This window comes from Microtus oregoni, unplaced genomic scaffold (genome assembly GCF_018167655.1).
Source record: "Microtus oregoni isolate MIOR12 unplaced genomic scaffold, Mior012 000121F_000, whole genome shotgun sequence".
Classification (NCBI taxonomy): domain Eukaryota; kingdom Metazoa; phylum Chordata; class Mammalia; order Rodentia; family Cricetidae; genus Microtus; species Microtus oregoni.
In genome coordinates this window covers 476,637-501,914 of record NW_024544750.1, presented here as the reverse complement: position 1 = coordinate 501,914, position 25,278 = coordinate 476,637, and the positions used below count along the sequence as shown (strand labels likewise).

The 25,278-nt window shown below is 38.5% G+C and overlaps 1 protein-coding gene across 4 annotated transcripts; it reads left to right on the top strand.

The window, feature by feature from the left end:
* The first annotated feature begins 6,068 nt into the window (after positions 1 to 6,068).
* On the top strand, positions 6,069 to 22,832 carry Nbdy (negative regulator of P-body association). Of its 4 annotated transcripts, XM_041646120.1 has the most exons (5): positions 6,069 to 6,430; positions 8,199 to 8,335; positions 11,647 to 11,724; positions 12,919 to 12,989; positions 22,573 to 22,832. In XM_041646120.1, the coding sequence occupies exon 1, from the start codon at positions 6,195 to 6,197 to the stop codon at positions 6,399 to 6,401; it is 207 nt and encodes a 68-aa protein (XP_041502054.1). In that variant the 5' UTR covers positions 6,069 to 6,194; the 3' UTR covers positions 6,402 to 6,430; positions 8,199 to 8,335; positions 11,647 to 11,724; positions 12,919 to 12,989; positions 22,573 to 22,832. The 4 variants fall into 4 exon arrangements, with proteins under 4 accessions (XP_041502054.1, XP_041502055.1, XP_041502053.1 ...); XM_041646121.1 differs by lacking the exon at positions 11,647 to 11,724; XM_041646119.1 differs by lacking the exon at positions 12,919 to 12,989.
* Positions 22,833 to 25,278: the final 2,446 nt, after the last annotated feature.

The window sequence follows — 25,278 nt, the reverse complement described above, 5'->3', positions numbered from 1 at the left end:
GAATCTTAGTGTAGCCCCAAAGCTTTCTCAGGGTGAGCTTTTAAGAACAAAATCCATCATCTGCTCGAAGAGCAATCAGGGTTCCCTGACCTGTGGGAAGCCCAAGGACTGCCCACCTCTATCCAGGTCTCGTAAGGTGAGCATGAAACAAATTAAAAAAAAAAAAAAAGAACAAAATCCATGTTCTGGGTTGGCATACTTCAGTTAACAAGAACTGGCTAGAAGCAAAACTACAGAAGCCAAAAGCAAGGTTAGTACATTTATACTTTCCCAGAACTATGTGATTTGATGGATTAGGTCTTTGTTTTAATTTAGGCAGGTGCTCCTGTTGTTGTGCTGAGTTTTATAGCCTGATTGGCACTCCCATCATGGAGTCAGTTGTGCTAAGGTCTGTGGGCCTGTTACAAGAGAACACAAGTGGAGAGGAGTACAATAGACAATACTGCGAATTGACACTAAAATTTCATTAAGATGAAGACTATCAAGATGGCCCAGTGGTAAAAGTACTTGCTGCCAAGTCTGAAGACCTGAGTTTGAGCCCGAGAACTACAGTGTAGAAAGAAAGAGCCAATTGAGTACTACAAGTTGTCCTCTGCCCTCCATGCTTGTGCAGTGGCTTGCACACACACACACACACACACACACACTCACACACACTCACACAAACACACACATCAATGTAATAACATTTTACAAATAAGAAAAATTTAAGATGAAATAGGTGATCTTTATTATCCTTCCTGTGCTCCATTCTTGTCTCTTCAGACTCAGTCTTGTTACAACCCATTCACAGAACCCCCTCCTCCCAGCTCACCTCCATCCTCTAGGGACTCAGGCTCCTGGTCCAGACCCAAATTTCCTTTCCAAGTTCTTTCCCACTGCCCATTTCATCTTTTTCTTGTAGATTGTGTCCATTCTTTTATGGCTCCTTCTGGCCCACAGAACCATTCCCTATCAAGAATCCCACAGCTGTCACACTTAACTAGGAACCGGAGTAGGCAGTAGTAGCCAAAGAACAGAACATACACCTAACAAAGACAAGATGAAATATCTAGACTAAGAAACATTTCAACTGGCATTGACTCCAGGTGCGTAGATCCTGGAGCTAATACGCAAACATGAACATCTAAAAATAGTATGCCTCCTCCAGAAGCCAGCCACTCTATTGAATAGGTGCTGAGAAATGCAATATAGCTGCTGAAGCACAAGACAAGAACTTTTAAGTAGTAATTCTGACTATGTTCAAGGACTCTAAAGAGGATGCAAATAAATGCCTTAAAGAACATGAAAACACAGAGAAGTTAAATGAAATAATGAAAACATTTCAAAAAGAATTTAAAAAGAAAATAGAATTACCAACTCCCCCCTCCCCCAAAAAATAAAACAAATTGAAAATAAATTGGAAACAAAAAACTTAGCAAGTTCAACGAAAAGCTCCTAGGGTAAGTCTTACCTACACACTGACCAACACCGAAGAGGAAATTTCAGGTCTTGAAGTCAAGATAGAACCAATGGATAGTTCAGTCAAAGGCAATGTTAAATCTGAAAAAAAAAAAGGCATAAAACACTCAGAATATCTGGAACACGATGAAAAGACCAAACCTATAAATAATTTGGATAGATATAGGGGAAGAAACTGACATCAAAGGCATGGAATATATGAATAGATATACATACATATATATTTTTGACATATAAAGATAAAACCTTCAGACCATATAGCACAGAATATGATTATATAAAATGGTCAGGATGGGCAAACTCATGCAGACAGAGAACACTTGTTTTCCAGAATCTAGGGGTCATGGATAAATAAGAGATATTTATGAGTACATACTCTACTTGACGCTATAACAATATGCTTAGATTAAACAATGTGGAAATATATCTAGCTGAATATACTTTAAAAATCTAAATGTGTACTATTAAAATGAATTGTTAGTAGATTAATTTTCAATTTAAAAGCCTAGAAACAATTTACTTGTTCATAAATACCCTTTCATAAAAATTAATTATGTGAAAAATTATGGGAGGTCTACATAATAGCATTATAAGCAGCCACTAAAGAACCATTAAACAGTGATGAGACAGGACATGCCATGTGAAAAAGTGCTAAGGTACCTCATTGTTAAAAACATTTGTTAAGAATAAAAAGCAATACAAATATTGGGTGAAGGATTTCACACACAAGTATCTGTGTATGTGTGCACACGTATATATCCCTATTCTCTAAAAACCCCAACATTAAAAAGCCATCATAGTGACTAACCATAGACTTTTCAATTCATATATTTTTGCTATATTATGTTTTTTTTTTTCCCGCTGGAGAGACCAGCAGTTAACAATATACACTACTCTTACAGAAGACTTAGGTTCAAGTCCAGGATCCGATGTGGTGGCTAACAATGCTCATCCAGTGCCCTCTTCTGGCCTCTGTGGGCAATGAAGTGGCATAATGCATATATACCCATACAGACAAAATAAAGGTTTTTTTTCTAGTCTTATAATACTTATATCTCATTTATTTAGACTTCTAAAAGGTTTTAGATGTAGGTTGTGGTTGTGCACGACATTAATCCCAGCACTTGGGAGGCAGAGGCAGGCAGATCTCTGAAGCCACCCTGATCCACACAACGAGTTCCAGGCCAGCCTGGTTGGGCTACATAGTCAGGCCCTGTCTCTAAAAACAAACAGTAAAATAATGGTTTAAAAGTCGGCCATAGTGGCAGCACATGCCTTTAATCCCAGTACTCAGGAGACAGAGGCAGGTGGATCTCAGTGAGTTTGAGGTCAGCCTGGTGTACAGAGAGAGTTCCAGGACAGTTCCAAAGCTACACAGAGAAACCCAGTCTCAAAAAAAAAAAAAAAAAAAAAATCCAAAAACCCAAAAATGGGGCGGGGGGAAGGTTTAGAGGTTGATCAAGATCATAGTTTTCTTCCTTGTATCTCTCTCTTAGTTTTATAAAACATTCCTAGTCAGATTTGTTCAATAAAATAAAGCAAAGAGCAAGAAAACCTGTGTTGTGTCCCTCTGGATAATTTTTATTTTTTATCTTATGAGACTGTTACATGAATTCCATGGTTTTTGTCCTTAGGTTTGTACTTAAACGCAATGAACAGAAACAAATATCTTTTATATATGCAAGTAAGATCAGTTCTTAGACTTGAAATGAAAAGTGATTGTTAAAAGAATCCAATTAATTAACCAATTTCTTCATAAAATAAAATATTAAAACAAGCAAATATCACCCAAAGGTGAGCTCACTTTGCCCTCTTGTTCTCATCCTCCGAGCACTGTTGAGTGTGAAAGCAATTTGGATCCATGGCGTATTTTTTTTAAACTGGCGTAACAGGCCATCAACACAACAGCGCCCTCTACTGTTTCTGTGGTCCGTACTGCGCGGGTTCTATGAGCAGGAAAAAAAAGACCAACTTGAAGAATGAGGGGAAAAATCATTTTGAAACCTCTAAGGAAAAAGGGGCTTTATTCCCTAACAAAACAAACAATGAATTTTAAAAAACAGGTTTTGAGTGTAATGGTGGTTTCTAGAGAAAAGCGAAGATGGGAATATATGTTTAATGGGACTAAAAATGTTGGGAGATTGTATAATTAGGTGAATATATGGTAACACTATAGATCTACTGCATATTTGGACATGGTTAAGATAATAGAAATTATGGAGTGTGCATTTTACCATAATCAAATACAAACAAACGGGGTGGGTATGTAGTTCAATTCGTCTAATCAGAAATCAGGAATGATGGCAAATACCTGTAATATCAGCAACTGGGAGGTGGAAGCAAAGGCTAAGAGTTCTCTAAGCCGCACTGAGACCCTGTCTCAAAGAAATGGGCAAAACTGAAAACCAATCTAGTTGTAGTATAAGTGGTCCAGAGGGATGGTAGCAGTCTAAGTTAAGACTTTATTACCTCAAGTAAAGTTTATCATAAATCAAACCTTCCTGAATTTACTGGAAATTTTAATTCCTGTCATTTTACAGAAATTATCAGTCATTTCTCTAAACTTGCTAAATATAGCTATGAAACAACTTAATCTTAATTTTTATGCTGATATATTTGGTCTTACACACTTATAGAAATATGTATAAAAAGATTAAGAAACTGTTAATTATTTTGACAAATGATATGGTCCTTAGTTTGAATGATATAAAAGCTGTAGTGTACAGCTGAATGGAGGACTAAATTATCTTCATTTTCATTATTTTTTATGTAAGTTGGTGTTTTTCCTGCACATAGTGAGGGTGTTGGATCCCCTGGAACTGGAGTTACAGAGAGCTGTGCGCTGCCATGTGGGTGCTGGGAATTAAACTCAGGTCCCCTGGAAGAGCATCTAGTGTTCTTAACTGCTGCATCATCTGCCCACCCCTGCTAAGGAGTACTCGGTCCCCGGAAGACATTTGGCAATGTCTTGTGGTATTTTTAGTTATCACAACTGATGTGTAGAGAGTGCTACTCCCCATAGCCCTAGTTTGGGATATCACTAAATGTTCTACTGTCAGGTCACAGTCACAAACAACAACAACAACAACAACAAAAATCCACTTGAGGAGGTCATCAACATCAAGTTTCAGAAATCTCAGGCCAGAGTCTTCTGATTTTGCTCACTTTTTCTCAAACTTGGCTGCAGCATTTCTTCCATCTGCCATTAAATTCCATTTCTTGCCAGTTCTAGTTTCTCTTGGGAGAGCACCTACACCCATAATTTCAGCTATTACTTGTACAATGCTGACTCCTATATTATTACATTTTGGTAAAAATGTTCTGGCTCTAACCTATCTCTCAATATCCTCTTATTTTTGGATAAGATTTTCTGTTTTTATTAGTAGTGATTGATATGGTTATCTATAGTTATAGGGCTGAGTTGGGGGACATATTGAATGTAGGAAAGGCAAAGGGGGAAATGATGACATTAGATTTTAATCTCATTTTTTTAATCTAAAAAAAAACACAGGGCCATTGAATTTTACCAAATCTCTGTTGGTACCTAACTTATGTAATAGGCTGTGCAGAATGGTTGGAGGAAGGTAGCCATCTTTGAGGTGTGAGGTAGCTCTGGCAGTAAGTGCTTTAAGTAAGTATCTTGAAGATGGCATAATTTTGCACATAAATAATCATAGCTAGAAAACAAATTCCAATAATTTAATTAATTAAATACTGCAGAACTTGTGAACAGGAAAGTTTGTTAAAAGGGAATGCTTGTGACATTATGGGTTGAAGCTTCTTCATTAAAAGAATGAGGCTAGAAGTGGGAAAGTGTGGTTTAGTTTGTGAACAAAGGGACAGAGACATAAAATTTATTGAGAGATGAAGATCAAAGAAACACAGAAACTTTTTCCCAGTTTTGTGGCACCTTCTGGTTACTCTTTCTGGTTTCTTACCATATAACATAGAATATGTCAACATGGCACAATAGTAAGATGAGTCATTGTTTTCCATAGCCCTAAGAAAGAAAGAAAATGTTGCCAATCAAACACGAAGTGCCACCAGTTGTCTGTTTTCAGAGAAATCTTGGATGTTGGAATGAGAAAAAAAAATACAGTGAATTTTCAAGATGACAAAAAAATTTAAAACGATGGAGGAACCGCAGTGGTCCTGGGTTGGATGACACATGTTGAATTTATTGGGCATCAATTTCCATAATCGGCTTGAAATTTAACAGTGTAGCAAATTAGTCAACATATTTATACACAGCTTTTTAGATGGTTGTGCCCGCTTTCATGATTCTGTGATGTGTGTATAAAACTGCACTGTAAAATGCTTAATTTCTTTGGTTACAGCACCCCCGCGACCCTCCCACACAGCCATTAATTAAGACATGCCCTGTTGGCAAGTTACAAGCAAATTGACATTTTAAAAATGAAACTGTACAAAACTCTCCGCAGTTAATTAAACTGTGGGAGAGATGTGCTAGATGTGCTGTGGAAAAGCTTTTTATTAAATGTGCTTTTTTTTTTTTTTTTTGCATTCCGTTCTCGTAGAAAGGTTAAAGTGGGATGGGGCACGGAGCGCTGCGGAGGCGGAGAAGGGATATACGTCTCAGGGATACAGGAAATACGGTAACAGCGAAACCAGGAGGAAGCCAGCCCCGTGCCTGGAGGGGATCCGCCATCTCAGATCTCTCGGCCTTGCCAGGGCCCACCAGAGAAAACTGACGCTCTGGTCCGGCCATACCTATGGGGGACCAACCTTGTGCCTCCGGGGGATCCACGCTCCCACCAGGAGAAACGCGGGAACCCAAGCCTCCAAGAAGGCGCTGTCTCCTGGCTCCGCGGTGGGATTATCCCGAAGGGACTCCCAGTGGAGGTAGTACCACTCTCCCCTCGGCGCCTCCTCCTGCATCTGATGGACTGAAGTCGCACCCTCCTCCTCCGGAGAAGTAGTGAAATAGATTTTTCCCAGCCTAAATCAGGTCAGATACTTTCTTTCTCATTTGGGACATCCAGGCTCTCTGGAACTTAATTGTGCTTTTCCCCAGCTGTTCTCCCTTTCCTGTTCTTTCCACAAATTCAAAAAAAAAAAAAAAAAAGAATAAGAAAAAGAGAAACAACTTATAGGCGTTGAATGGCTCTTTTACAAAGTACGCGTGGATGGAATGATTATTTGATTGCATTGAGTAATTAAGATATTTCACGTGAGATAACTGAGTTTTTAAAGTAAACTGCAGTATTTTGATTTTCGTGACAGGCCACGGTGTAGCGAGGTACTAACAAAATGTTCCCTGCTCGATAAATTAAAACTGAATGGGAATTTACTATACTGTTCTCTCTACTTTTGTGTATATTGGAATTTTTTTCCATTTAAATGGAAATGCTTAGTTCAAGAGCAAAGATGTGCGTAAGGCCTACGGCCTGTAAGATGAGCTCTGAGAACTAGTTTTTTTTTTCTTAATGTAAAATGGGATTTAGTAAGTGAAAACAAAAGTTACAAAATGATGCTCAAACCCAAGTACCATAAAAATGTGCTTGTCCGAGGTATTGAGACATCATGGATGGACCAAGTCACCGCTTGTTAGTAATGAGAGCCATCTAAGAGGAAGGGAAAACTTTGGGTGGGCCTTAAAGGGTGAGTGACATCTGCCATCTGAGATGGACTGCTATTTAGGCCTAGTGTTTCCAGGATGAAAGGCCCAGGGCAGGCTTGTTCTGAGGCAGCTTGCCTGTAATCCTGACTGTGTGAAAGAAATGAGCTACAGACTTTGACCATTTGCTAAGGAGTAAGCAGTTTTTTCTCGAAGCAAGGAATATCATCATAGGCGATTTCCAAACAAGCGCCATTTGTGTTTTAAGACTAATTCTTCCTTTCGGGAAAGTAATAGCCTGTTTAAATGAGCCTTATAGATTGTAAAAACAAACAAACAAAAAAAAAAGGCGGGGGGAACCCAGGTTTGACTCAAGTCTCATCAATCCTTCTTCCTCGCGTGCGTTTCTGGAGTCCTTGCTGTGGTTAGGCCTTGCACAGGGAGATGTGGGGGCAGATGGCGAAGGTGCAGTGGCTGTTGCGTAGCAGGAGTGAAATAGATATTTAAGCAAGTTATGAATAACATTGGCAACTGTGGATCTTCTGGGTTTAGGTTTGTTGCTAAAACATAAGAAAGGAAGGAGTTCCATTTCATCCGAAAGCAGCTGATCCTTAGTTATTCCATAGGCTTTTCCTCCCATGTGGGTCTTTTTTTTTTTAAACCTCTATTCAAAGGCAAAATGTGATAATGCGGGCTATAGGGAGGGAGATGCTCACCTAGAAAACAAAGGAAGCTATTCAGGGCAAGAAGTGTGTAGGAGCTATGTAATTTCTCCCCAGTGATTTAAATCATAAAAAATTGTAATGGTGAAACTTAGTGAATTTTTTTTGTGTCCCATACATTTTCTAAAGGGTTTGGTGTGTTAGAGTTTAATCACATATCCACCAAAGGATGTCTGGATAAGGCCATAAGTTCCTAAGTTACTACCAGTGATGAGACACGTTGAGATTTGATTAAAAAGAAAATGCTTGGTTCCAGAGACTTGATGCTGTAAGCTGCTGTGCTGAACATGCCCCCTTATACTGCGTACCTATTTAATAAGAATTGTGTCATTGAATTGGGAGCTGAAAGGAACATAAGGAATTGGAAAAGTCGAGGGAAGATGAGTCAGACTGAATGTGGCAGACAGAATGACTTCACCTTGCTTCCTGTTTTCTAGTCGTTGAGAGGTTGCAGTATGATTCCATTTCCCTGGTGCGTTTGTAACACAGTTCACCCATTGACCACCATGAAGATCCTTGCCAATGCTACCCTGCTTTTGCTGGTGTCCCGCAGCTGGAAGTTGTGTTGCTAAAGGTAATCTTTTTGTTTTGTTTTTCTTTTTTTTTTCTTTACTAAAAATGCATGTAAAGAAAAAAGAAAGGAATTGAAAATGACACGTTCAAAATAACTGACAAAACCCCAAAAGCTAGCATTAACGATAAAATTGAAACCATATGCACCAAAAACTAGCCAGGTAAATCTGTGAAGCACTTTAGTAAATTTACTGCTGATTAGTTTATAGTTTCTGCAAAGTGAGTCTTTTTAAAGCCCATTTTGTAATTGTTACTAGTGAAGGGGAAAATGATTTGTACTTTTATATTGATTTTATAACATGCATCCTTTCTGAATTATATTTTTCTAGTAATTTGTAGATTGTTTTGGGCTATTTGTAATTATATTGTATTGGCACTGTCTTTTTTACCAAAATGCATTGTTTTAGTTTGCCCAAGAAAATTTTTTGGGGGGAGGGGGTGTTTTGAGACAGGGTTTCTCTGTGTAACAGTCCTGGCTGTCCTGGAACTCACTCTATAGAACAGGCTGGATTTGACCTCACAGAGCACTTCCTGTCTCCTGAGTATTGGGATTAAAGGTGTGGGCAACCACCACCCAGCTGAAAATTAGTTAGTATTCACAGTTAGCTGGAGAGATGGATCAATGGTTAAGAACACTGCCTGCCCTTCCAAAGGTCCTGAGTTCAATTCCCAGCAACCACATGGTGGCTCACAACCATCTGTAATGAGATCTGATGCCCTGGTCAGTCGTCCTCCTCAGCTTAGACCATGAAACCCAATATGGACAAGTTCAACAGAACCGCCATATACGGGCTGCCCATGCACACTTCAGCATTGCCAGAGCATACATTTTATTCAATTCAATTTTCATAGTTTGCTGAGAAGACTTATTGTGAATGGTTATGGAGTTTTTTTCCCCACCAAATATTTTGTCTATATCTACTTGCATAAGCATTTTCCCCATTTATATGGCAATATGACAATGTGATAAGTTACAATAATTTTAATGAATTTCCTTTTTTTGGTTTTAACAAGGCTTTTTTATTTTGGGGGATGGGGATAGGACAGAGATTAGCCTCCTATATTGGTCTTCAGGAATCATCTGCTTTTTTGTGTGTTTTGTCTGTTTGTGTTTTGTTTTGTTTTTTGAGACAAGAGCTGTTACTGGGTCCTGATGAGGATAGGCTGACTGGCCAGTAAGCCCAGGTGACCACTGTCCCTACCTCCCCAGCACTGGGATTACAAGCCTGGCCACCATGCCCAGCTTTTATTTAGGTGCTAGAGTTAGAATTTAGGTCTTTTTGCTTGAATAGTGAGCAGTTTGCTTACTGAGCCACCTCTCCAGCCCTGCTTTCTCCTTTAATTATTTAATCTATATTTCTTTTTCTTCTAATTCCCTTTCATTTGTTCATTTTCTGATTTAATGAATTGAACTCTAGCTCATTAGTATTTCTTTTCTAAAAAGGTGAAAACTACAAATTATTCTCTACCAGTTTGTAAGAATTTGCTTATTATTTTGTTATACTTTAACAATTATTGCTTTATGATGTCTAAATGATTTTTTAATTTGGCAATTTTATATGTGTGGGTGTTTTGCCTGCATGTAAATATGTATGCTTAATGCTTAGGGATGTCAGAGGAGAGCATTGGATCCTCTGGAACTGGAACTACAGATGGCTGTGAGTGGCCATGTGGGTTCTGGGAACTGAATTCGGCTCCTCTGCAAGAGCAACAAGTGCTCTTAACCGCTGAACCAGCATCTCTTCAGCCCCAGCTGAAGAGTTTTGCTTTTTAAATTTCCAGTTATTTATGCATTCTTTTCGAAATAATTGTATGATGAAACCATTCACCAAGCTATAAGTTAAGTTTTATTTTCTGCTACTTTAACATATTTTTAAACTTCCTTGCAGCAACAACAGAAAAGAAATTTACATATATGCTGTACATCTCAATAGAATTTGGTAATATAAAGCTTTTTTTGCTAGGTATGGTGGCGCACACCTTTAATTCCGGTATCCAGGAGGCAGAGACAGGTGGATCTCTGAGTTTGAGGCCAGCCTAGTCTATAGAGTGAGTCAGGCTAGCCTGGGCTACATAATGACACCTTGTCTACAAACAAAACAAAAACTGAAAGCTTTTTTTCTTTCTTCAATACAAAGATCATGGTTAGGATGTTTAATTGAAATCCACAGTTAAACCATGAGGATATTATAGAAAACCTCCCATATCTTTCTCCACATTTATCAGCAAGTATTTTGCCACATTTGCCCTACCATTCTTTTTCCTTCTACCATCTAAAAGGAATTTGCAGCTATATTTCTGCTTTACTTCTTAATACTTCACTGTGTTTACTTGGAATAAATACTTTCTCATACATTATCTGTTTTTTTGGTTGAAGTTGCAGTCCAGGATGATGTGTTATACTTAGTTTTTTTGTTTTTGTTTTTGTTTTTTTTTTGTGTGTGTGTGTGTCTTTCTAGTCCTTGATCAGGAAGTTTCTTCAGTTTCTTCAATCTTCTTTGTCTTTGTTTACATTGACAATTTTTCAAAATATAAGATAATTATTTTATAGAATGCTCCTCAATTTAGGTGTCAGTATCATTTCCTCCTTTTTATATTTTGATGATGTATGTTGGCAGGAAGACCTCAGAATTCATATTAAGTTTTTCTCTGGGCATCATAGTCATAATTTGCTCATGATGCAGATGTCATATCCACATTGACTTCTTGCTTAAGTTGCTGGGATTTTGTTGGATTAATCCTTTGTTTTCTTGTTACAGTCAATAATTTTTTAAAAAGATTTATTTATTTATTATGTATACAATATTCTGCCTGCATGTGTGCCTGCAGGCCAGAAGAGGGCACTAGATCTCATTACAGATGGTTGTGAGCCACCATGTGGTTGCTGGGAATTGAACTCAGGACCTCCGGAGGAACAGCTAATGCTCTTAACCTCTGAGCCATCTCTCCAGCCCCCAATAATTTTGCTCTGAATACTTGGAGATTGTGTATCTTTTCTGTTCCTTATCAAACTATCTTCTACTAGTTTTTGTATCTGTTGATTATTCTTGACTAAATGTTTTTACTATGACTACAGAATAATGAATTTCAAGCTCCATCATTTTTATTGCATTTACTAGTGTATATTCTACTTGAAGAGAAAGCTTTTCTGTATTTATTTATTATATTTAAACACCTAAATTTTTATGTTATTTTATAAATAGCCTGTTGCTATCATAATTATTTTACTCAGCTTGTTTTCTCTACCCTTTGGCATGGCACCATTCTTTGAGAGATATTTATTTTAACATTTCTTTTCTTCCTTACTTTCAGGCTCATCTCATATTTTCTACCCCATTGACCATTTCTCTATTTGACTGTGTTCCTGGGAGATCATATTTGCAAGCTGAGGTGTGGATCTATGGATCTTTTTTTTTTTAATCCTTTGTTATTTCACATTTAATTTTAGAGTACAAACATGGTTTCATAGTTGTTGAAATTTGCCGAATGTCTTAGAGAACTTAATGATTACTATTGCTTGTATGTTTGTAAGAGGTTTGTATATTCAGCCTGTTATAGGGATCTATAAATATCTGCTAAATGTGTTACTGTGTTGTATAAGTCTCCTAGGTCTTAGTAAAGTCTAGGATACAACTTTTATCCTTTTTGTGACCCTTTTCTTAAATCTTTCCTTAGAATCTATTTTGTTTGCAAGATTCCATTGTGGCGATGGCATTTGCTTTTCAGTTCTTTAATCTAGTCATCTTTCTGTTGAGATATAGCCCTGAGAGGCCTGGAACTCCCAGAGATCCTCCTGCCTCTGCCTTCTGAGTGTTAGGATTAAAGGCGTGCGCCACCATGCCTTGCCTCACTCATTTTTTTTTTTTTTTTTGCTATGTATCCTGTTTTCTTGCATTCTTTTGTTTGTTGTGAATTTAGGGCTCAAAGTAACAGCTTTATTATATTACACTGCTATAGATCTGGTGTAGGTTTTATCTGGTTAAATCAGAGTGCTGGCCAGCTGCATTTCTTCCCAGAGGCTCCAGAAGACAATTGGTTCTCTGCTCCTTAGGTTGTTGGTAGAACTGAGTTCCTTACAAAGCTAAGAGTGAGAGCCCCATTTCCTTGTTGGATGGCAGCTGACAGGTGTCCTCCGCTTTTAGAAGCCCTTCATTTGTGACCCTCTTTCATTGTCTTCGAAGCCAACTCTCAGTTGAGTCCCCTACACACTTAAAACTTCTCTGTTTCTTTTTCTCATCCACCCTCTCTCTGCTCAGGTAGGAAAAGGATTTCTATGTTTAATATACAATCAGCCAAGGTATGCCACCCAGTTAATCCAGAGGAAATTATTCTGTCTTCAAATCCGTAACCGAATTACATTGCCAGAGTTCTTTTACCATGAAAAGCGATATAGTCGCCAGTCCTGAGAATTATGATGTGAACCCCTTTATGTACCTATTATTCTGCTTTCCACACATCCCATTATTGCAGTTAACCATAACCGTAATTCAGTGTTTGATAATCCATTCTTTCATTCAACCAGCAGAAATATTTTTTAAAACATATATTAAACATATATTAAAGCAAACATCTGTTATATTACAGACATTGTACCAAGTGCCCATACTGCCAAAATAAGATGTCTAACTCACCCACTAAAGCCATAAACCAGTTTGGTAAGTTTCGTAGGAATTAGCACATACTGCCGTTTAAGAGAATGCAAGAGGCTGTACTGCCTAGATGAGAAATACCAGGATGGATTTTTGTGTGCATCGATGTCTGTGCTGGGACTTAAAGAGTACTCTTAGGTATTAAGGCTGGGGAGTGGTAAAATGTATTAGTTACTTTCTGTTGCTCTGATAAAATACTATGATCAAAAACAACCCAAGGAAGAAGGGGTTTATTTTGGTTTAAGGTTCCAGAGAGACAATCCGTAATGGTGAGGAAGGCATGTCAGCAGTCAGCTGGAGCAAGAGGCTGGCTGATCACATTTTATCCAGGAACAGAAAGCAGAGAAAGCTAACAGGAAGTGGGGCAAGGCTCTACACCCCCAATGGTCACTTCCCCCCCCCCCACTTCCTTGCTTCCTCCAGAAAGGCTCTAGATCAGAAAGGTTCCATAACATTTCCTGAAATCCAGGAGGTTGGCCCTGAACTCTTAAGCACCAATCCTGCCCAACCTCCAAGTTTCTAGGATTACAGGCATGTGCCACCACGTCCATAACATTTCCGAACAGCACTAATCCACTGGGGACCAAGTGTCAAATACTGGGGACATTTCTCATTCAAACCATCATAAGGGCAAGTAGAGAATAAGTAGTGAGACTGTAATGACCAAAAATACAGAGCTCAGGACAGCCTGTTCTTTTAGAGGACACAGGTAATAGTTGCTACGTCTGCAAGTCATGTAACTTCCTAGGATGTAGGGTGAATATGCAAATTTTGTGCTCTTTACTGAATAGTTTCCAGATAAATCAATAAGAAATATAAAGTCATTACAAACTTTTAAGGAAAGCCAAATGTGGTAGCACACTCCTTTAATCCCAGCACTTGGAAGGAAGAGGCAGGTGGCTCTCTGTGAGTTCAAGGTGAAACTGGTCTACATAGCAATGTCCAGGCTAGCCCAGGCTACATAGTCAGGCCCTGCCTTAAAACAGGGTCTCTTATAAGGAGAGTGTTATGTTCATATACCAGTCTTCATGCAGAAGATAGCATAGGAAGATACTGGATTGAAAAGACAGTTAATAATGTGAAAACCCTTCAAGTAATAAAACTCTGAGCTTAGCCATTGATAGTTGAGATGAAATACAGAGAAATGGATTAAGAATGATTTTTGAAATATTGATCAGATGGTATATTATTCAGGATTTAGCCTGTGAAACATGATCAGTAGGAAATATGTAATAAGAAATTATATACAATTGTGGTGTATTGACTTGGGTCTGAAATCTGTAGAGTAGGTTCGTGGGATGGGCCCCCTGAAATTCTCCAGCTCAGGCTACAACTGAGATACATATTTCAGAGAAGTTTTATCTCTATTCTTCATGCCTATCAATTGACTAAATCAGATCTCGCAAGATTATCTCCCAGCTCCTTATTTAAAGCCAGCTGGTTGCAGATGTCAGCCACAAGAAAAGCAAAATACCTTCACAGCTGCCCTGGGACCGTAGATTCTAAGCTAGCCAACTAGCAACAAACGTTCGTGACAGATAAGAATTCTATATGAAGGAAGGCAGTTCTCAAATTTCTGAATTTAGTATTGTGTGAAGTCACTGTCTGAGGGACAGAATGCAATACATGGGATAATTTTCACTATTTTCAGTAAGCTCGCTAGACAGAGAGATTCCTGGCAAGCTGGTAAAGCTCTGAGGTGACAAGAGCACTTTTGATAAGTAGGGTAAAAACTGCTATCAAGAGTGACCATTTAGGGCAAGGGAGCAAATTAGATACTCTAAAGCACAAATCCATAGAGAAAACTGTCTGAAATCAACTCTAAAATCACCGACATTTCAAGAGCAGCTGAGAAAGACAAACGAAGGGGATTTAGAGGGCAGGTCCTGGGAGAGTTTGCTGTCCAGATTTGAAAGAAAATTCAGGAAGCAACTGTCATATATGGCAAAGGGTTTAATATATTGAAATTTTTTTACTTTTGCCTTTTCACTTTTAACACAGCCTTGAGAATGATGTCTCTAATATATATATATATATATATATATATATATATACACATAATGTTTCTCTGCTTAAAATTCTTTAATGATTTCCTCATATCTACAATAAAATCTTAAATGGCTTGCAAGATTACATATGCCATGTCTCTCAAGCCTGATGTATTACCAGTGAGCATTTCACCTTATACCAACTGCACAAAAGCCTTTTGTTGGATTTTTTTTCTTTTTCCTTTCATGGTTTTGTTTTGTTTTTTTCAGGACAGGGTTTCTCTTTGTAGTACTGGCTGACCTGCCTGGAACTTGCTTTGTAGACCAGGCTGGCCTCAAACTGCCCAGCTTCATTGGATTCCTTATCCCACTATGATTCTCTTGAACTTCTTGTTACTTCAGGCTCATTTCATATTACATTTGGAACTCTGATGTCTCTGCAGTCTGCCTTACAAAGCCGCCTATCTGTCATGGCCTTGGGGGATTTAACCCTAATTCCCTGACTTCAAGAAGCCATTATTATTGCATCTTTGTAATCATCTTTATTTCTGGTTCCAGTATTTGTATTTGTTTGCACATATCAGATATCAAAATAGTAGACACACTCAGAAATTTCGGTGTTGCTAAGTTCCACCTTGTGGATTGTGAACGGTGGTGTGAACAGTGCTGTGAACAACAGAGCTTTGCTGGGTCTACTTATTTCTCCCCTTTTTATTGAAAATAGACTTTTTTTCTAACACAGTTTCCCCTCCCTCTACTCCTCCTAGCTCCTCGCCACTTGCCCTCCCCTCTGGACCCACCCCCTTTCTCTCACTAGAAATGAACAGGCTTCTAAGAGATAACAACATAACAAAACAAAATACGATAAGCTAAAAACAAAGCTTTCACATCCAAGTTGGATAAGACAAATCAACAGAAAGAAAAGATCCCGAGATAAAGCACAGGAGTCAGAGACCCACCAGTTCACACACTCAGGATTCCCATAAAAACACTCAACTGGAAGCCATAGTATATACACAGAGGACCTGGTGCAGACCCGTGCAGTCCCTGTGCGTGCTGCTTCAGTCTCTGTGAGTTCAGATGACTTTTGCTCACTTGATTTAGAGGGCTTTGTTCTTTTGGTGTCTTTCTGCCTCCTCTTTTCACGGGGTTCCCTGAGGTCTGAGGGAGGGATTTGATGGAGACATCCCATTAGAGCTGTGCATTCAACACCCCTCTCCCCGTAATGTGTGGCTGTGGGTCTTGGATTTGTTTCCATCTGCTGCAGGAAGAAGCTTTTCTGATGATGGCTGAGTAAGGTATTGATCTATGAGTGTAGCAGAATGCCATTAGGAGTCATTTTATCCCTACTTTAAAAGAGACCAGTAGAAGAGGTCCCATGGAAATCCCTAAACAACCCAGGCTGTTGCTAAGAGAATAAGTTGTTCTTCACAAACTGACAGTGGGGCCTATTGCTGAAGACAACATACACGACTCATTGAACATGGAGAGGTCTAGCTCGTGCCTCCATTCTAGTGTCTTTGATATAGGAAGGCACTCTACAGGCTACCAAAAGAGAAACTTAAAATCAACCGAGCCACTACCCAGCCATAAAATCCTTGATCTACAATCTGTCCTGGCTTCAAGATACACTAGTGCAATCATTTATGGCAAAGCTTCTGAGCATAACCAGCCAGTGTCTGGTTTGACTTAAGACCCACTATATGAGATGGAACCCATACCCAATACTTTTTGGGTGACTTGAGACTAGATAGTCCAGAGACCTAGGGTAAAATAAAATACTACATTTTTTTTATTATATTGAAATGCACAGTTGGCTTTGGGACCATCTCTGTCCCATTAAACTGTGCTGGTGACAAAATAAGGGTACAATTCAGACTCATCTTTTACCATCTTTAGGTCCTTTAGGCCTACAGCTGGATCAATGCCCTTGTACTTATTAGAGGGGCCTCAGATCAACAAGAGGCCTTTTGGTATTATGACCCTTTCCAGGAAGGAGGGAGTTCCTATTGTTTCTTCACTAGATATGTGAGTTACCGCCCATTCCAAAGCTCTGGAGCAAGGAAACATCCCCTTAGCATGAGCTGACCAAGTTTTTCCCCTCTTCACCTTCCGTGTCCCATTCTTTCCCTTCTGGCCCACTCCTAATTGATAAGAGAACAGAACAGGGCAGAGGAAATGCTCTAAAGAGAGATCTTGGGCCTTTCAGCTATCTGGTGGCCTTCTCTGGGCTCTCTGTTGATGGTCAGTCCATTCTCTGCACATGGGTGAGCTACCTGGTGCTCATATAAGAGACACCCGTGTCTTCTACCCCATGGTTGTCTTCCCTGGCCGTTTGCTTGGCTGGGCTCAAGGTTACAGTATGGTCTCCAGCTGAATTCACAGGCCTGTCAGAAAGTAATCCTGCAGCAAAATAATGATCAAGTCAGTACTGTGACCAGCACTTTCTACTGTGGAGAGCTGGACTATGACTTGAATCTTCCTATGGGGTCACAGGGAACTACATGTGTGTGTTTTAACTTTAAAATTTTTTTTTTCTTCTTGTAAGTTACAGCAGGAACCAAGGGAGACTGAGAAGGCCAAAGGGAGGGGAAAGTCAAGCTGCTGCTTGAACAGGATTCCTGTGAGGCCCCTAGCCAACTAGTCCCTAGTTTCTTAGCCTCTTGCTTAGCACTTTCTTGGTCTTTGCTAGCAGTTGGAATGGTTCGAGGACCACATCAACAGATGGGCAGGGAAAGAGTTGTAGCTGTGATCTGTGACGATCCAGAGGAAAGTGTAAGTGATGCCCATCAGTGGAAAGCACAGAGTAAATGCCAGTAGCATATGTCTTCCGGGTGACACTTTAACTGGACTTACTACAAGAAGGAAAGGCACCTGGCTTCCACTGCTTGGGAGCACTCTGAGAAGGGAGAGGCAGATATGGTGGTAGGCTCCCAGAGACAGAGGCCTGGAACTTCCAAGTACAAATGCCTAACCACGCTACTGTTGTGTCCCTACCCCCCACTGGTGTTCCTGTGAGGAAAGGAGCGACCCGGTCCAGCATGCCTGTAGCTCTCAGGATTGGTCACACTGTTGATCTTCACAAAGGATACCAGTATCAATGGCCCAGTGCCTAAGTCACTGGCCAATGACCTAGCCCCACATGATTTAATGTTAAGGTTCACTGGCCTCCATGCTGCTACCTGTGTTGTCCTAGGGTTTCACTTTTGGAGGTGATGGGTCTCTAGAACACTAAGTGCATATAGAATACTATGCTATGCAATGCTGGTATTTTCTTCAATATGACCAATGCTTTCTCTTCACTTGTACCTCCTTAGAGGCATAGGCCACACTGGGAATGCACAGAGCTTCTTGACAAATTTGAAAGTTGTCCTCCCAAGGCATTCTGGCATTTTTCTGTGGACTGAATTGAGAAATAAGCGTTCTGCGCATTCTTTACTGGAACAACAGTTAAATATGATGAGTCCAAAACCAGACTCACAAATAGTAGCAAATGTCTGTCATTCATCAACCACTGAGAGACTTTTCCTAAGTCTTGTATTAGATACAAGGCCACCACTTCAGCTGTGAAAGATAAGAGGAGGGAGAGACGTGCAGAGATCTGGACAAGTGAATGGTGGGATTCCCGCTTTCAATGTCACACAATCTCTTTCAAAAATAATTAACTGTAATCTCTCTGCATCTTTTTATGGTTTTTGTCCTACCATTTCAAATCATACTAAAGTGTGCATCATATTCTTTACTTCCTTCACTCCTTATATTTTGTGTGCATTGATGCTTTTCCTATTTGAGGAAAGGATTACTTTCTCTGACTTGTCTATATTGCCTGTGTAAGTTGACATTACTTGGTACAAATGAAAGTTTTTCACTTGTCCATCAGCCACAATGTGCTTCTTAACACTTTTTGTCTTTGCTTGTTTTCTGTACTGTTTTGCAAAACAAAGCAAAATACTAGTTCATAAAACACTGCATCATACATTAAGCATATAGTTCATTGATAGAAAACATGCCTATCTTGTATGAGTCCCTGGGTTTGTTTCATAGCACCAAAACACCTCCTAAAATAAATTCAAGACCCAGTGTATTATATTGTAAAATATTATATTTGGAAGGAAAATTTAAATCTATTTAGGAGGTTAGTGTAGCTTTTACTAAGGTCTCCAATGGAATTTTAAGTATAAATTCTTTTAGATAACCTCTTGCTATGGAGCCCAGGCTTGACTGGAACTCACCACAGTGGGTTGCTTTCAGTCTCCTGATCTGACTACATTTACCTCCCAAGTGATAGAATTCCAGTCATGTGTTACCACATCCTGCTTATAATTTGTTTTTGAACATGAAATACTACATTTAAAGAAGCTAAAGGTATTTTTTTAAAAAAAAATTGTTTATATAACCTCATAATTGTGCTGATACATAGCTATCAAATGTTTATTTCATGTTTCATAAACTTTAAGTAAAAGAGCCACTAGTTCTGTCTGAGGTCTGCCTCATGTAGAGACATGTAGAGAATGAATTATTATACCTATTTTAAGAGAGCACAGTTGGCCCTCCATCAAAGGCTCTGTGTTGATGGATTCAGTTAGCTCCAGCCCCGGTTAGCTCAAATGTCCTTTTGTTGCTATGGTTGTCCTATACTGTATTAGTGAATCTTTGATTGTTTTGCTGGTAGACTTTTTTATATGACTACTTAAACCATATAACAACTATTTGCATAGCATTTATATTGTTTTAGGCATTGCAAGTAATCTATGATATTTATATATGAGAATGTAAGCATGCATGTCATTTATATGGAAATATGATGCCAATTTATACAAGGGAGTTAAATATTAACAGAGTTTGGGATCCATTTCCTGGCAGGTAGATACTTGGGGAAACTTGAAATTTGGTTTGCCTCATAATCCAACAGGCTGAGAATATATTTGGATATTTATGAAAACAATTGGAACCAGGTGGTAATAGCACATGCCATTACTCCCAGCAATCAGTAGGCAGAAGCAGATGGATCTCTTTGAGTTTGAGGCCTGTCTGGTCTATAGAGTGAGTTCTAGGACAGCCAAGACTACACAGAGAAACCCTGTCTCAAAAAACAATAAAAGGAAAACAATTGGAAAGATATTCCATGCCCTTTATTTAGAGAATTATTAAGTTGTAAAATCTTGTGGTATACTATTTTATACATATTCAAAAGAGTATATTAAATCTATAATATATACTAAATGTAAAATGATAAGTAATGAAAACATTGCATAATAATGTATATTATATAAACTCATTTTAATAACAAATGGGAAACCTACATATTTGTCAATATATCTGTTTATGATGAATTTAAAAATGGGAGCATGTACTCTAGACTACATCTGTCAACCTGCAGAGACTAGAAATGGGACTTATTGGGAAAAAAATTACTAAACTTTTCTTTCTCTTGTTTTTTTAGACATAGGGTCTTACTTAGCCAGCCTAATTATCCTGTCTCAACTTCCCAAATGCTGAGATTACAGGCATGTATGCACTACACCTAGCTTCTAATCTTGTCTTTATACATTTTATATTTTATCCCTTATTACTATACCTATCTTAAAATAATTTTAATGAAACTTTTAAGCTTATATATAAAGAAAGAAATCATAAACAATATGAAGTCAGTTGATACACACTCCGGTTACATTAATGCACACATACAAATGTGTATAATGAATAATTCATTAATTACTCCTAATAACCTATCAAATAGTCCTGTCTTTTAGTAAAAAAAAAAAACATGAATTAAAAGAATGGACAGGTCATGGAAGACAGAATGTATGTGGTCAACCACGATGAATGACTTTGTGCATTCTTTACTGGAAGTCAAAAGGCAGTTGAATCTGTTGAAATCAAAACTGAACATACAAACAGGAGCCACCCCCATTCTGTCATAAATCAACCGTTGGGGAATCTCTCATTTGTACTAACTATATCATACTCAATGCCATTCAACAACTGAATGATTAAAGAAGTTAACATTGTAATATAATGTAAAGTAACATTGTGAAACAATAAAATATTGAGGTAAGCCAGTTTTTTTAAAGAATGTTTATAAAGTGAATTTGGTGGGTGTGGTGGTGTATACCATAATCTCAGCACTTGGGAAACAGAGACAAGAGGGAAATCCCCAATTTTACAAATTCACTATTAGTTCATTCTATTTGTAGTAGTCAAAATTCTTGGGAGATGGCTCAGTGGGTAAAGTGCTTGCTGCATGAGTGTGAAGCCCTGAGTTCGAGTCCCCATAAACCAGGTAAAACTGGGTGTGGAACCACACATCTGTAATCTCAGCACTCCTACGCCAAGATGGGAGGTGAATCCTTGGAAGCTTGTGGGCCAGCTAGCCTGGCCTCCGCACCTGTGACCAACAGAGAGACCCTGTGTCAGACAAGGTGGAAGGTGAGAACCAACATCTGAGATTATCTTCTGACATCCATATGCACATCATGGAACATGTACACCCACATGTGAATGCATACACACACATGCACACACACACACACACACACACCCTATTAACACACAAAAGATGAATTCTCCATAATCCTCAGATTTATAAATGATAATGCCAAATATATAATATGTGAATTACATACAATGAAAGTATAAACAGTTGAAAGATTTTTTAACAACATCAGCATTTTTCCAGGTATGTATTTTGACCTGTCTTTCATTTGTGGAGTTGATGAAAGTGACCCTATGTAAGAATAAATCGACTTTATTGTTTTTCATAAGTAAAAGTTGCAATCACACTTGATGCCATTTAACAGAGGAATAATTTAATAGGTAATATTGCCATATAATAGAATGAGACAACTGAAACAGTGAGACAAGTTAATTTTTATAACGAAATATTATTAAGGGAGCAGGTTATAATGGTACACACCCATAATCCCTGCACTTGGGAAACAGGCAGGAGGGAAATTCTGAGTTTGAGGCTAGCCCTGGCTGTACAGTGGTAGTGAGATATTATCACAAAAAGAAAAACAGCTAGAACTTAAATGGGTAAAAAATTAGTGAAGAAGTATATAAATTGATGATGTAATTCATATTCCAAACTCCAAATCTAAAATACTGTATTGTAACCACCATGTATGTGTATGTACATACATACAAACATACATAGACAATGGTAAAGAAGTAATCGATGCTGATGTTTTTATCTGGAGATACAGGGAAATCTGAGGAATGGTAAAAGTCTGGTGACAAGAAAGTTTCTATTTATATTGTTTAAATATGAATTTTCTAAAGAACATAAGAAGGTAGTCACGAGCGGTGAAGCAGCTTTCCTAGGAAAGCAAGAGCCACTGAAATAGGCATTCCAGCAATTCTCTGGGAGAAAATTACACTAAGGGTAGTAGAGACATCTGATCTCGTTGACACAAAAGCTTTTTTTTACATTCAAACACATTAGGTACCGAGCACTAGCAGATTATCAGGACCCTATGATCTGTTTCTCCTATAGCCTGTTTAGAAGGGGATCTGAAGCATTGCCTTCTGAACACGTGTTTGACCTGTATAATTGCATTTCTCATTGTAAATGAATATGTTTCTCTTTTTATATCTTTCAGTATTATGATGTAATGACTGTGATTTCACCTCCAGAATTTGGATGAATTTAGGACGTGGGCAAGATCGGGTTGTATACTTCTAGGACTGAAGGCCATGGTGTGTGTGGATCATGGTAAACTCACCAAAGCAAGCCCTTGACATGGTCCTGCAGAAGCCAATCATTGCTCTCTTTTGTTGACACCCAGTCTTTGCTCTATTGCATTAAAGCTTCATAAATGCATTGGTGTCCAAATAAATTTTGTGTTGTTGCTGTGTTCTAGCTATGTGTCAATTATCACTAAATTTTGAGTTTGAATTAAGTATCATGTGAAAATTCTAAATATAAACTAGTTCTAAAATTAGTCCCCAAATTCGATCTTTTTCTACAGATGGTCATCTAATCATCACGGTAGTGTGACTATGGCAGGAAAGGCATGGGTAGGTAAAAACTTAAGAGTTAGCTTGCCAGTAAGCTACATTAATTGACAGTTGATTTATGCCGTATTATGCCTGGAGTCCACATTTTAACTATTTTCTTCGTCAAGATGGTTTGTGGGCTTGTTTTTCTAATTTGCTACTTCTTAAATGGCCAGAATTAAATACAGTGAGTATCCTAATTACAAATATTTATAGGCATTGTGTGGTAAAATCACACATAATATGGTAAAACTTTAATTGCATAGTCTTACACTTGACATAGTTAATGAATTGCTCATTAATTATTCATGATTAGGGGTTTAAGTAGCTGAATGCTAAAGCACTTGCCTAACACAGCAGGTCCCCGGATTAGTCCTCCAAAGTGCCAGAGCCTAAACTAGGAATAATGCCAACAAGGGTTTGGGGGAGGGATTAGAGAGTCACAGGAAAATTGTGTATGTACTATAACAACTGTAAGACAGAGGTATAAGAAGGAGAATTCTGTCTTCTGAATTATAATAATGGAAAAGTACTTTTTTCTAAGTACACAGCATATCTGAAAGCAACATATAAACATGCCTATAGGTTAGTATATATAATGATCACATAATTTGTTCAAGTAATAGTTAAAGCTGAAAAATATTTTTAAAAAGGTGTGAAATGTATTTGATTCTGAACACTGAAATCAGTCCTTGCCCCAGAAGCAAGGGATCTGGAAAAAATTAATCACAAATACACTGATAATTATTTCTATTCCATGCACAATTAATACATTCTGAGCAAGGACATTAAAAACCCTGTATCTCATTGCCCTTTAGAGCTTTAAAACTATTGAAGGAGCACAAAAACTCCAAACAGAAATCATGGACTTCTTGAACCCAATGATAACTGGTGATAGGCAAGTCATGGGCCAAAGACTCAACAGTGTCCAGATGATGCCAATTTCTGAAATATGCAGTGTAATCTGTATCTGAGTTCACGTTGCCTTCAGAAGTTCCAAGATGATATAAAGGTCATAGAAAAGTGATGGAACTCAAAAAGCCAAAACATTTCCAGGATATCTTATTTTTCCAGATATGAAAATTTGGTACAGAAATACAATAAGCAAAATGGTGCATGATAGACATATTGATTAATGAAATCAAATCAGCAACCTAGAAACAAGCTGTCATTTTTATGGGCAATTTCTGAAAGGTTACCAAGGAAGGCTAAAAAGAATGGTGTTTTCACCAGACGGTGTTGCGACTAGCGGCCATCCACATACAAAAGAATGAAGCTAAATACCCACCTGACACGCAGTCAAAACTTAACCTTAAATATATCAAAGACATCAACCCAATGGTTACATTCTAAAATTCTTGGAAAGAAACAGGTGTATTTGTCAGCTCAAATTATCTATTTTAGATTTTGTGCAAAAAGAACAAGTTACAATGAGAAATGTGAGTAATCTTGATATTATAATTACATATGTTATTTTAGTCAAAAAATTAAAGGATTATTTCAAAGAGCACAATGAGGAGAGGAAAGTGGTGGGTTGGAGACTTCTAGCATTTTCCTATATCTGCTATATTAAAATAAAGCAGAGGTTTGTCTTCAAGGAGAGACGGTGACGTGGAAAAGTACTTGAGTACTTGAGCAAGAATAGAGGCCAGGAAATCCAGAGATATTGGATGTTAAATTTATAAAAGAAACAACAATAGAGACTAGGGGTGGTGACGCGTTCCTCGTTCCACCCCTTCGAAACAGGATTTCTCTGTGTAGCCTTGGCAGTACTGGAACTTGCTCTGTAGATCAGACCAGCCTTGAACTCAGAGATCTGCTTGCCGAGTGCTGGGATTAAAGGTGTACGCCACTGCCTCTGCCACCACCAACTTTAATGCATGCCTTTAATCCGAGCACTTGAGAGGCAGGTTCATTTCTGTGAGTTCCGGAAACGATGTCTCAGAAAACCGGGGCTGGGGGGGACAACCTTGCATTGACGTTTGATCACAACCTAGGCAAGAAGTCAAAATGTTCTTCAGTAGGACAGTGGGGCTGTAAATTGAAGTGTCCCAGTGAACTTCACAGTTCTTGCATTCTGCAAAAATACAGTTTGAAAAACAAAATGAGCCACTAGTGGTTGGGGTGGCGAGGTGGTGGTGCACCTCCTTTAATCCCAGCACCCGGAAGGCAGAGGCAGGCAGATCTCTGAGTTCAAGGCCAGCCTGGTCTACAGAGTTAGTTCCAGGACAGCCAGGGCTACACAGAGAAACCCTGTCTTGGAAACCCCATTCCACCCCATCCCCCCAAAAAAAGAAAAGAAAAAGGCA